Genomic DNA, 14,654 nt, shown 5'->3' with positions numbered 1-14,654 from the left:
GCTATAAACTTTGGCATGAGCAAAGCCAGGTCTTTAAAATCAATGGCGTGTTGATTTCCTCAGCGCACCACACGGCCTGTGACCTCTGGATGTTGAAAAGGAAAAGAAAAACACTGGAGCAGACGGTGATGTCATCAAGGCAGGCCAGACCCGTTCTCTCTCACGCGAGCGCAAATACACACAGCGAAGGACGGCCACTAATAGCACTCGCGTTCCTTAACGCCACTTTCATTTCATTCTGAAAGCTGCGGAAGTTTTTCCAACGTCAACATAACATTTGTTTCGTGGTTTTTTTTTTTTTTATCCTTGCTGCCAATTTTGTATTTTCTTGCTCTGGTAGATAAACAGATTAAGACAGATTCCTGTGTATAGTTGGAAAAAAATCACCAAAATAAATAAATAAATAAATAAATAAATCATCACACGGGCAAAACTTCTCTAAATGAAATGAGAAATGTTCTTACAGCTGTCTGTCATTTATGTGTCCTCTGAATAAGAGACACAAAGTGCTCTCTCTCTCTCTCTCTCTCTCTCTCACACACACACACACAATCACCTCTCTCTCTCTCTCTCTCTCTCACACACACACACAATCACCTCTCTCTCTCTCTCTCTCTCTCTCACACACACACACAATCACCTCTCTCTCTCTCTCTCTCTCTCTCTCTCTCACACACACACAATCACCTCTCTCTCTCTCTCTCTCTCTCTCTCTCTCTCACACACACACACACACACACACAATCACCTCTCTCTCTCTCTCTCTCTCTCACACACAATCACCTCTCTCTCTCTCTCTCTCTCTCTCTCTCTCTCTCTCTCTCACACACACACAATCACCTCTCTCTCTCTCTCTCTCTCTCTCTCGCACACACACAATCACCTCTCTCTCTCTCTCTCTCTCTCTCTCACACACACACACAATCACCTCTCTCTCTCTCTCTCTCTCTCACACACACACACACAATCACCTCTCTCTCTCTCTCTCTCTCTCTCTCTCTCACACACACAATCACCTCTCTCTCTCTCTCTCTCTCTCTCGCACACACACAATCACCTCTCTCTCTCTCTCTCTCTCGCACACACAATCACCTCTCTCTCTCTCTCTCTCTCTCTCTCGCACACACAATCACCTCTCTCTCTCTCTCTCTCTCTCTTTCTCTCTCGCACACACAATCACCTCTCTCTCTCTCTCTCTCTCTCTCTCGCTCTCTCTCACACACACACACACACACAATCACCTCTCTCTCTCTCGCACACACAATCACCTCCCTCTCTCTCTCTGTCTCTACCTTTTTTGTCACTTCTTTTAACAGCAGATCCTTGTAACTCATTTCACAGGTACAGAGTGAGAGATAGTTACAGTAACTAACTGCCACTTTTCTTCAGCTTTTCACTCGACATGGAATCAATGCGAAGCTAAAACCACCATCTGTCCTGTTGATCCTGAATACAAAATGTCACCAAAACCTGAACCTGCTCTGAGTCAGACACAAAATAATTAAAAACCCCAAACACACACACACACACCTCTCTCTCTCTCTCTCTCTCTCTCTCTCACACACACACACACACACACACAATCACCTCTCTCTCTCTCTCTCTCACACACACACACACACACACACACACACACACACACACACACACACAATCACCTCTTTCTCTCTCTCACACACACACAATCACCTCTCTCTCTCTCTCTCTCACACACACACACACACACACACACACACAATCACCTCTCTCTCTCTCACACACACACACACAAAATCACCTCTCTCTCTCTCTCTCTCTCTCACACACACACACACACACACACACACACAATCACCTCTCTCTCTCTCTCACACACACACACACACAAAATCACCTCTCTCTCACACAATCACCTCTCTCTCTCTCTCTCTCTCTCTCTCACACACACACACACACACACACACAATCACCTCTCTCTCTCTCTGACAGGAACAAGAAGCTAGGTAGGCACAGTTCGTCGAAAATACAATACACTTATCAAATCTGAGTGACGCACACAGACACAGAGGCTGCCAAGGTCCAATATGTCTCTGTGTAACTGTGAATCATTTTGTGTGTGTGTATGAGAGAGTGAGAATTTGTGAGACAGGGACAGACAGTGACTCCAGACTGAGCAAGAACAACAAATGTGACAGAGATGTTTGTTGTGAAGTATGTTGTGAAAGGTGCTTCTGTTGCACTGCATGTGTAACATTTCTGAAAAGAAAAAAAAAAACCCGCTGAGAGATCTGTGAGTCATGTGAGATTGTACGGTTGTGTAAACCCTGAACAAACTCTGACCTGATGTGTTCCGTCGCTGGCACTGTACACCGAGCGCAGCTGCTTCAGGTGCTCACGGGCTCGGCCCACACTCCTCAACGTCTCGAACACGTGCTCCAGTGCTGTGTGTGCACGCTCTGTCGTCAGTTCTTCAGGGCTAGAGACTCCTACACACACACACACACACACACACACACACACACACACACACACACACACACACACACACACACACACAATCATTGCTTACACCTATGCTTACACCTCAACCTGAGCAATCACAAGAACACAATCTGGCTTTAATTAAACTGTGGGTCAGTGGTGGCGTGGTCAAGTGTTAACTGTGGACTAGTGTTAATTTTGTCACCTATTTTTAATTTAGTCTTAGTCTTAGTCTTGTGCCAAATGTCCTTGTTAGTTTTAGTCATATTTAGTCATTCACATATCTTTTTTTGTTAGTCAAGTTTTAGTCGACTAAAAGTCTCGTCATTTTAGTCTAGTTTTAGTCAAAAGAAAACTCAAGGTATCTTAGTCAAGTTTTAGTCGACTAAAAGTCTTTTAATTTTAGTCTAGTTTTAGTCAAAAAATTGTAGTCTTTTTTTTAAATGACACATTATTACTGAGATTATTACTGATAAACATTCCAGTAAAAAAAGTGTTTCACAGATGTTTCACTCGAACTTGACCGCACATCACATTTTTTACTTTATTGTTACTGCTTTTAATCGTAATGCAAAGACCGGTCATCGGGACATAAGCTGTCATGTACAATAAAAGAGCCTGCGCAGCGACATGAAATATAATTTAACACAAAAAGCCTGACTAGACCAGGGGTGGACTTGCACTCAGGAGTTTTTATTTATTTATTTATTTATTTATTTGAGCGGCGTGTGGACGAATTCTTTCTACACACACACTATTTTATTTCTTGATAACAGACCGCTGCGAACTATAACACACCGTTGCCATGAAAAACAGAGCGTTGCCATGGACACACAGGATTCTAACCGTAGAGACGGAGCGCACTATTTTCTTTAGCGGAAACAATACAATTGTTTTTAAATCAATAAACTCCTTTTTAAATCATCATTTTGTGTCAAATTATTGATTTATTTGGTAGGTAGCAATATAATAAGCTGGATCCGCTTCGCGGACCTGTAACTTGAGCATCAGCGCAAAGCCGCGAACTCGTTGTGAATATTTTAAAGGCGTAACAGTTGATGAAAAAGCAGAGACAATTGTAGACGAAAATGAAGAGAGATTTTATCTTAGTTTTTATTTTAAACAAAACATTTTCGTCTCGTCTTTTTTCGTCAACAATAACGCATGTTAATTTAGTCTTAGTCAGCGTTTTTGGACAGTGGTGCAGTCTCGTCATCGTCTCGTCTTAGTCATGAAAAAAAGGTTGTTGACGAACATATTTCGTCTCGTCTGACGAAATTAACACTCCTGTGGACAGCAGGTAGTGTGTGATGACATCCACTTGTATCTTACTAATATCTGCCTACTTATCTGTGTTTCTCTGTGAGCCAGAGTGGGGGGAGGGGGAGAAGGAGAGCGAGAGAGAGAGAGAGAGAGAGAGAGAGAGAGAGAACTCTACACACCTTCAGTGAAAGACAACAAGGCAAAGGAAGAGTCTTCACCTGCTCTGTAGACATTAAGAAGGTGACTGACTCTCTATGGCATGAAGGATGATGTTTAAACTCCTCCAGTCTGCTGGCATTAAAGGGAAAGTCTACGACACCAATAAATCAACGTACCAGGAAAGTGAGTGTGAGTAAAAACAAATCAAGTTCTTTAAACAAGAGTGTGGTGGGAGTGATTATGGCTGACCGAGTCTGTCTTTATTCAACATCTTCATTAATGAATTATGGAGAGGATTTCCTACTGAAGAACCTTTCCGTCCTAGACGAGTACTGCAGTAAGTGGGTTTCCGACACCGGGGAATCCACAACTGCAAGAGAAAACATCTTACACATCTTACCTCGGTGTAACCCATGACAACAGCACAGCACAGGAAGTTGAACCTGGCCGTACAGACGCGCACGGATAAAGCAGGTAGAGCCTTCTACACACTTAAACAAAACTTCGATCCACAACACACCATTCATTCATTCATTCATTCATCTTCTACCACTTATCTGAACTACCTCGGGTCACGGGGAGCCTGTGCCTATCTCAGGCGTCATCGGGCATCAAGGCAGGATACACCCTGGACGGATTGCCACAACACACCAATCCCCATTTAAATCTTTAAACTCTAAATCTCAATAATTAAACCCTTACTTTTATATAGAGATGCAATTTGGGGCCCGTTAATCGAATACAACAATCCTAATGAAAAATTCTTAATAGAATTGTGTAAAACACTACTGAACACTCACTGCAACCCCCTCACCCACACAAACACCCACACACCCATACTCGGACATACCCACACTCAAACACAGAAAAACACACACACACACACAAACACTCTCCCACACTAAACACACAACCAAACACACACTCAAACACTTACCCACAACCGAACACACACCCTTAGATACACATCCAGACACAAACAAAATCTGGAACGAATACATTTGAAACAAATATAAAGAACATGTACCCTGAACAGTGGAAAACTGAAAGTACATCCAAACAAATCCAATTAGCTGAATATCTACAGAACAGGAAGCTGAACGAAAGACAAAGTCTGACACTACACAAAGTGCACGATCACAACTTGGAGGGTGAAAAAGGAAACTGAAAAAGAAAGACTTTTTTTTTTATATGATATGACCAAAAAGAAGAAGAACCTGAATGTGAAAATCACCACATTAGACATCCTGAACTTCTCATCTCTGAGCTCTGAGCACAAACTGAGCTGTGCTTTAGGAGGTCATGAAGGCATTGTGTGACTGGCAACCAGGTTCATCTTCACTCTTCAACAATCACTAATCACCTCTAGTCGTCATCTAACCTAACATTAAGACGCTCTACTAATTTTTTTATAAATGTGTAACGAGTCTAAAAGAAGCGAGTCCATGCTGTGTGATGTGTGACATCAGCCAACTGCTCGTGGACGGTGTTTATTAGATTGAATGTTCCCAGAGACGATGGCAGAGAGCAAAAGAGATTTTGAGAAGAAAAAAAAGAAGAAGAAGAACGAGGGAATGTCTCAAGGTTTAATCAAAATCTAATGTGTGCTCTAATGTGCACCTACTAAACTCACAGCCCCAGGAAACTAGAGCTGAGAGAGAGAGAGAGGGAGAGAGAGAGAGAGAGAGAGAGAGAGAGAGAGAGAGAAAGCAGAGAGACAGAGAGAGAGAGAGAGAGAGAGAGAGAGAGAGAGACAGAGAGAGAAGCGGAGAGAGAGAGAGAGAGAGAGAGAGAGAGAGAGAGAGAGAGAGAGAGAGAGAGAGAGAGAGAGAGAGAGAGAGAGAGAGAGAGAGAGAGAGAGAGAGAGAGAGAGAGAGAGAGAGAGAGACAGAGAGACACAGAGAGAGAGAGACAGAGAGAGACAGAGAGAGAGCCAGACAGACAGACAGAGAGAGAGAGACAGAGAGAGACAGAGACAGAGAGAGAGAGAGAGAGAGAGAGAGAGACAGAGAGAGAGAGAGACAGAGAGAGAGACAGAGAGAGAGACAGAGAGAGAGAGAGAGAGAGAGAGACAGAGAGAGAGAGAGAGAGAGAGAGAGAGAGAGAGAGAGAGAGAGAGAGAGAGAGAGAGAGAGAAAGAAAGAGAGAAAGAGAGAGAGAGACAGACAGAGAGAGAGAGACAGAGAGAGAGAAAGAGAGAGAGAGACAGACAGAGAGAGAGACATAGAGAGAGAGACAGAGAGAGAGACAGAGAGAGAGACAGAGAGAGAGACAGAGAGAGAGACAGAGAGAGAGAGAGACAGAGAGAGAGAGAGAGAGACAGAGAGAGAGAGACAGACAGAGTCAGAGAGAGAGAGAGACAGAGAGAGAGAGAGACAGAGAGAGAGAGACAGAGACAGAGAAGAGAGAGACAGAGACAGAGAGAGAGAGACAGAGACAGAGAGAGAGACAGAGAGAGAGACTTGCTCTAATGGTAAACAGCATCTAGCACACAGACGTCTTTGGTCATGTGGTTGGCACCGGGTTCAGAGCTGCCACTATGGAACGCAGGGCCTGAAGGGTATCCAGGTAACTGTTCATGCTGGAGACAGAGCCAAACAAACAGAGGCACCTGAGAAGCAGGACACGGTGCTGTGATTGGAATAAGTGTACACCTGTTCACTGTCTCCTCCATCAGCGTGAGAGAGCCAGAGACATGTGACACTCTAACACAAGTACCACATGACCACGCAGCACAAAGTGCACCACATTACACTCACGTTGCTCCAGAACAGGAAGTCACAAACTTTTACTTTTTACTCAAGTTATTTATGATATCATTTCTAATTAAACATTTTGGATGGCATTTGGCAGATTCCCGCATACAGAGTGACTTACATTTTAGCTCATTTTAAATAACTGAGCATTTGATGGTTGGGGGCCTCACTCGGGGGCCCCTGGTGCAAGAGTTCTGGGATTCGAGCTCACAGCCTTCTAATCCGTAGTCGAACACCTTAACCACAAGGCTTCGACATGAGCTCCACTCTTCTGTGAAGTCAGCTACAAGAGCATTAGTGAGATCAGACACTGATGTTGGAGTGTGTATGTGTGGGGATTAGTGATCATTCAGCTACAAGAGCATTAGTGAGATCAGACACTGATGTTGGAGTGTGTGTGGGGATTAGTGATCATTCAGCTATAAGAGCATTAGTGAGATCAGACACTGATGTTGGAGTGTGTCAGTGGGGATTAGTGATCATTCAGCTATAAGAGCATTAGTGAGATCAGACACTGATGTTGGAGTGTGTGTGGGGATTAGTGATCATTCAGCTATAAGAGCATTAGTGAGATCAGACACTGATGTTGGAGTGTGTGTGGGGATTAGTGATCATTCAGCTATAAGAGCATTAGTGAGATCAGACACTGATGTTGGAGTGTGTCAGTGGGGATTAGTGATCATTCAGCTATAAGAGCATTAGTGAGATCAGACACTGATGTTGGAGTGTGTGTGGGGATTAGTGATCATTCAGCTATAAGAGCATTAGTGAGATCAGACACTGATGTTGGAGTGTGTGTGTGGGGGGATTAGTGATCATTCAGCTACAAGAGCATTAGTGAGATCAGACACTGATGTTGGAGTGTGTATGTGTGGGGATTAGTGATCATTCAGCTACAAGAGCATTAGTGAGATCAGACACTGATGTTGGAGTGTGTGTGGGGATTAGTGATCATTCAGCTATAAGAGCATTAGTGAGATCAGACACTGATGTTGGAGTGTGTGTGGGGATTAGTGATCATTCAGCTATAAGAGCATTAGTGAGATCAGACACTGATGTTGGAGTGTGTGTGTGGGGGGATTAGTGATCATTCAGCTACAAGAGCATTAGTGAGATCAGACACTGATGTTGGAGTGTGTATGTGTGGGGATTAGTGATCATTCAGCTACAAGAGCATTAGTGAGATCAGACACTGATGTTGGAGTGTGTCTGTGGGGATTAGTGATCATTCAGCTATAAGAGCATTAGTGAGATCAGACACTGATGTTGGAGTGTGTGTGGGGATTAGTGATCATTCAGCTATAAGAGCATTAGTGAGATCAGACACTGATGTTGGAGTGTGTATGTGTGGGGATTAGTGATCATTCAGCTACAGGATCATTAGTGAGATCAGACACTGATGTTGGAGTGTGTGTGGGGATTAGTGATCATTCAGCTTCAAGAGCATTAGTGAGATCAGACACTGATGTTGGAGTGTGTGTGTGTGGATTAGTGATCATTCAGCTACAAGAGCATTAGTGAGATCAGACACTGATGTTGGAGTGTGTCTGTGGGGATTAGTGATCATTCAGGTACAAGAGCATTAGTGAGATCAGACACTGATGTTGGAGTGTGTGTGGGGATTAGTGATCGTTCAGCTACAAGAGCATTAGTGAGATCAGACACTGATGTTGGAGTGTGTGTGGGGATTAGTGATCATTCAGCTACAGGAGCATTAGTGAGATCAGACACTGATGTTGGAGTGTGTCTGTGGGGATTAGTGATCATTCAGCTACAAGAGCATTAGTGAGATCAGACACTGATGTTGGAGTGTGTGTGTGGGGATTAGTGATCATTCAGCTATAAGAGCATTAGTGAGATCAGACACTGATGTTGGAGTGTGTGTGTGGGGATTAGTGATCATTCAGCTACAAGAGCATTAGTGAGATCAGACACTGATGTTGGAGTGTGTGTGGATTAGTGATCATTCAGGTACAAGAGCATTAGTGAGATCAGACACTGATGTTGGAGTGTGTCTGTGGGGATTAGTGATCATTCAGCTATAAGAGCATTAGTGAGATAAGACACTGATGTTGGAGTGTGTGTGTGTGTGCGGATTAGTGATCATTCAGCTACAGGAGCATTAGTGAGATCAGACACTGATGTTGGAGTGTGTCTGTGGGGATTAGTGATCATTCAGCTACAAGAGCGTTAGTGAGATCAGACACTGATGTTGGAGTGTGTGTGTGGGGATTAGTGATCATTCAGCTACAAGAGCATTAGTGAGATCAGACACTGATGTTGGAGTGTGTGTGGATTAGTGATCATTCAGGTACAAGAGCATTAGTGAGATCAGACACTGATGTTGGAGTGTGTCTGTGTGTGCGGATTAGTGATCATTCAGCTACAGGAGCATTAGTGAGATCAGACACTGATGTTGGAGTGTGTCTGTGGGGATTAGTGATCATTCAGCTACAAGAGCGTTAGTGAGATCAGACACTGATGTTGGAGTGTGTGTGTGTGGGGATTAGTGATCATTCAGCTACAAGAGCGTCAGTGAGATCAGACACTGAGGAGGTCTGGGGTGCAGCCGGTGCTCCAGTGCACCACAAAACCCAGCACCGATGCTCACTAGGTTGAGTCTGGCAACTTTAAAGTGTTTAAAATAAAAACTGGACTCGATCCTGCTTGAAGCATCACGACAGTAAGTAGATTTCATAACGTACTTTAAACAACAGAATAAATAATAATAATGCCACAGAATTTGCCCTGCTTGTTGGTGATGAATGCAAGTGGTGAACCATGTCACTGGAAATTAAGTCATCAGTGTACATCATGTGTAGTGAGTCAGAGTTCTTATACCAGACCCTGAACTCTGTACACCAGATACTGACTCACCATCAGGATAGGGATCGAGAGAGCTGATTAAGACGAACATGTTCATGTCTTCCTGGAGCTCTGTGCTTTATGCACAGGGTCTTTGTCATGTGTCTAAGAGTGTCGAAGACACTATACACAATTATGTGCTAATGTTTTTGTTGAGGAAAGACCCATGTGTAGCTACGGTCAGTGGCGGTTCTAGGATTTTTCTGTAACAGGGGCCATTAAGGGGCCACATGTTACATTCAGGGGCCAAGTACAGGGTACATTCAAGCACACAAAATAATTTATTCAGTACGGTGCAGATACATTTCAGCAGTCATTCCTTTTTCAAACGCTCGAGTGCCGCCAATTGTTTGGGGGTGGAATTGCATCTGTGATCGTTGTGAAAAAGTCTCCGGTTGCTCTTCTCATAGACGATTGATGGAATGGGGGCCAATCAGGGGCCAGTCAGATTTCAGCAGGGGCCAGGGCCCCCGTGGCCCCGCCTCTAGAACCGCCCCTGGCTACGGTGGTCAGATGTCTACAAAATTCCAGTTTTTTTTTTTCCATTCCTCGGCTTTGAGACCAAAAGTTGTTTGTTTATTTCTCAGTGAAACGATGTCTGGAACAATGCAACAGATTCCACATTATCTGTAAAAAATTGTAGATTCAACAATATATACATCATACGTTGGATTGAGGAACGATCACAGAGGAACACCTGTGAGTTCATTTATCATTTCATTTATCAGAGTTCATTTATCATTTACATCTGGAGGAAACAAAAAACAAAAAAACCCCAACAGTCCAGCTGATAGTAGTCTAACAAAGCTCGTCCTGCCTGGTCTTGCCTTTTTTTTTTTTTATATTACTAAAGAATGACGTAATCTTGTTTGTGAAATATAATCAGAATATAAACAGAACTTGGTGTCCTTGATATTGGACTGAACTGTAACCAGATCCCAGCCATCAGACCTGCAGGGAAAACACCGTAATAAACTCGTCTTAAACACCACACAACCAAATACGCTGAAAATGAGAAAACTTCACCGACTTAATGAGACTATGGTATGACGCGGGTTTGTATCGAAGGGGGTGATGAAGGGAAGTGGAAAAAACTGCTGTGTTGCACCTTTCGTTACACTCTCATGTACTATGAGGTGGCTGGATGTCGGTTATGAAATTGAGCTCAGACCCAAGCTTCTCCTTATGGTATGAGATTTTGATGGCCATCTTTTTGCTCATAAGTTCAATTTCATACGCTGATGGAATGGATTTTCATTATTATTATTATTATTATTTTTTTTTACAAACTAAAACCAATTCTAAACTTGATAACCAGCTCAGAAATAAATCACGGTTACTGGATTTGTTCTACGATCAAAGGCTTCTTCTGAATTGCCTGGATCTTTAGCTAACGCCTGCACGGTTTTCCATCCCAGTATAAATATATTTCCTTTATTCATTATAAAATACAAGCAATACAACTATCTCTGTATTCAAATGTTTTGTATAGATGCGACGTAACTTCTAGTGAAAAAATAAGCGTGAATCAGAGTCTGCTTTAAAGGTCTATGAACCATGGCGTGAAACCATATGGATCCTTTAGAGCAGGGGAGTCAAACTCAAAGTCACAGTGGGCCAGAATATAAATCTGAGATAAAGTCACGGGCCAAACTGAATATTTATTGAAAAATTACCTGCAACTGATATGTAATGTTCAACCTTTTTCATATGGAAACAAACTTTTAGTTTTGCCTGAACACAGGATTTGGAACAACCAGAGCTTGATATTACAAACACATAAGAAATGAAATTTGAAATAAAAGACACGTCAGTGATGTTCATTTCTTATTTAAATAAATAAAATAAATGACGCCTCTCACTGGATCGTTTTAAGTTCCTTTTTGAAGTGGATCTTTCTCAAAACCGACAACAAAACAACCAAAAATAATCATTTCATTTAATGAAAATCCAACTAGTGACTTCTTATGTTATATGCTTTCCTTACAGACACGTTAGCTCCGCCCACAAGACAAACAGGTCTGTCCTTTATATTCGTGAACAGATCATCTGTTTTTGCACAAACTGTCCAACATTTCAGCCGTCTTTGCACATATTGTACAATATCTCAGCCATTTCACACATACTACACAATATTTCAGTCGTTTGCTGTTTTTGCACAATTCTATATATTATCTCAAGGACCTGCTGCTAAGAAACTGTGTTCATTCTAATGTTACTGCACGAAATATTTTGAACATTCAGTATTCACACACAGTATTTACGCTGGTCGGTCGGCGCTGTTTCTGTTTACTGTTTATTGTCTTTTGTGTATTGTATTGTTTTGTAACTTTTTGTATTGTCTTGTAACTTTGTGTCTGCACTGTCTTTTGTCCTGCACTGTCTCTTGTCCTGCACTGTTTGCACCAGGATGCACAGTTGCACTTTATGTATCTAGGACTAACTTAATAAGTCCTTATAGCTCTGTCTTTGTGTTATGTAGCACCATGATCCTGGAGAAACCTTGTCTCATTTCACTGTGTACTGCAACAGCTATATATGGTTGAAATGACAATAAAAGCTTCTTGACTTGACTTGACTTGACTTGATCTGCCTCCCACCTGTCTTGAAAGCTCCTATTGTCCATCTTTCGTTTGGCCATTTTTGTGGAGGGTGGAGTGAACTTGCCCGATGTGACTGTAGCATGGTTGTTAACGACTGTCAACAGAGAACGAACAGCGCTTGCTGTTCGTGACTACGCGTCAATACAATGGCAAGGCATTCTGGGATATGTAGTATTAGCGGAGCATGCGGCTAGCCAGCTGTAATGCACATTTGATATGATCTCGCGTGGCCAAATTTGGCCCGCAGGCCTGAGTTTGACACCCCTGTTTTAAAGGATTTACAAACGGCTGAGAAATCATAACACTGATAACCAGCAGAGTTCCAGGAAACAACCATGAATCATTGATGGCTTCTCAGAAAATATCCAACACTGCACTTTTCTTTTCCGGATTGTTTCTTGAATGTATAAAAACTAATCAAAGTGCATTTTATAAATGTGTCCAAAGCCTCAGGTGCACTTTGTGCAGTTTCAAAAGAAAATCACCTGCTTGGTTTTTCTCTGACTTCCTTTTTTTTTCCTGTTATATCGATTTTTTTTTGTTTGTTTGGAAATCTAAAGCATTTTTATTGACGTGAAAGAAAGACAAAATTTGTACGTAATTGTTTTTATCATTCCACTAGCATTCGTTTTACAAAACAAATTCGATTTTTCGCCACAAGTCTGATATAAAACGAGAAGGACTGACGGCATCGTTGGGTTTGATATCACTGTTTACTTTAAAGACTTTAGTTAAAAAGTTATCGTCTCTAGTCATATGTAATTTAACACCAACAGAAGAGGAAAAAAAGGTTAATCGAAGCCCCTTCATCCCAGACTGCGTAACTCGTACACAGCTGCAGTTTAACAGAGGTTGCTTCACACACCTTGCTTGTCGTGACAGAGGAGCAGAGACGAGAGGCATTCCTCTCTGTCTGTGTGCCTCGCAGCTGCAATGTATTTACGCTCCTCTATTGATGAACTAAGGGGGCACGGTGGCTTAGTGGTTAGAACGTTCGCCTCACACCTCCAGGGTTGGGGGTTCGATTCCCGCCTCCGCCTTGTGTGTGTGGAGTTTGCATGTTCTCCCCGTGCCTCGGGGGTTTCCTCCGGGTACTCCGGTTTCCTCCCCCGGTCCAAAGACATGCATGGTAGGTTGATTGGCATCTCTGGAAAATTGTCCGTAGTGTGTGATTGCGTGAGTGAATGAGAGTGTGTGTGTGTGTGTGCCCTGCGATGGGTTGGCACTCCGTCCAGGGTGTATCCTGCCTTGATGCCCGATGACGCCTGAGATAGGCACAGGCTCCCCGTGACCCGAGGTAGTTCGGATAAGCGGTAGAAGATGAGTGAGAGAGAGAGTGAGTATTGATGAACTAAAACAGAACATCTCTCTTCACCTTTTTCCCTGCAGGTTGACCGTTTCACCCCCTACTGTGTGCAGTTGTGTGTGTCCATGTGCTTGTTTTTTGCGGTTACATAAACAGCTCCACATTTCCCCCGTCTGAAAAACCGCAAGGCAAACTGCTCCGTGTGTGTGTGTGTGTGTGTGTGTGTGTGTGTGTGAGTGGGAAAACCTCTGATCTCTATTGATCTCCATTTGGCATAAATATTTACCAGACCTTTGGTTAATGGAGATGATGATCTGTGGAAAATATCACATGTGTAGGAAGAGCAGGAGGAGCACATAGTTTGAGGAAAGCACGTTATTTACTACTTTGGAAAACCTCACACTACTTTGGAAATCCTCTGACAATTACTACGACTTGGTAAATGAGAGAGAGAGAGATGAAAGAGAGAGAGAAAGAATATAGCCGAGCTTCGATGGAGCTTCTGGATGTCTGTTTTGATCTGCAGTGGAATGCTCTCTCCTGCTTGCGCTCTCTCTCTCTCTCTCTCTCTCTCTCTCGCCGTCACTGTTTAGCCAAAAATAGTGGTGTGTTTAGACGGAGGGAAAAAGCTTGGACATGAAGGCTGGTATTACTCTTGTGTTATTTTAGTGAGGCCAGTTTTCCTTTGCATTGTAGGTGTTTTCTTCCCAGCAGAACTTAGCAGCTGGTTAAAAGTGAGCTACCAGTTTCTCCACCTTGAACCTGTTTTCCTAAATCGTTCCTAAGCGGTCACTGTTGTCATGGTTACATGGTTCTAATATACCAATATATCAATGATGAATGATAAGGTATGTACCGAATTGAACACTTATGCACTATTCTGAGGATGTGGTAGCCTAATGGCTAAGATGGTGGACTGCTGATTAGAAGGTTGTGAAGGTTGGTCTACCAGTCGGAAGGTTGTGAGTTCGAATCCCATTTCCACCAAGCTGCCACTGCTGGGCCCCTGAGCAAAGATAAGGGCGTCTGACAAATGCCATAAATGTATTGTACTCTGTTGTGTAGTGTGACTTGTGTGTTCACAGAGAAATCTCCAAGGAAAAGAAGAAGTAGCACAATTAAGTGTGGAAGAATAAACGAAGCGTGGAATGTTGGACGCTTCCTGCACGTAAGACGTAGTGGAAGGTGGGTGGAGCTACCAGACCGACAACACTTTGGTGGACGGGACTTTTTTTTCGCTAA

General features: G+C 43.0%; 1 protein-coding gene across 1 annotated transcript in view; it reads right to left on the bottom strand.

The window, feature by feature from the left end:
* Nucleotides 1-14,654, bottom strand: part of scfd2 (sec1 family domain containing 2) — a 143,791-nt gene that overhangs the window by 16,342 nt on the left and 112,795 nt on the right. Inside the window, exon 6 of the mRNA XM_060866787.1 lies at nt 2,320-2,465. Coding sequence (XP_060722770.1) covers nt 2,320-2,465 — 146 coding nt within the window. The remainder of the gene's footprint in view (nt 1-2,319; nt 2,466-14,654) is intronic.

The sequence above is a fragment of the Tachysurus vachellii genome, chromosome 3 (assembly GCF_030014155.1).
Source record: "Tachysurus vachellii isolate PV-2020 chromosome 3, HZAU_Pvac_v1, whole genome shotgun sequence".
Lineage (NCBI taxonomy): Eukaryota > Metazoa > Chordata > Actinopteri > Siluriformes > Bagridae > Tachysurus > Tachysurus vachellii.
Note: the sequence above shows the minus strand (reverse complement) of the source record. Positions and strands in the feature narration are given on the sequence as shown.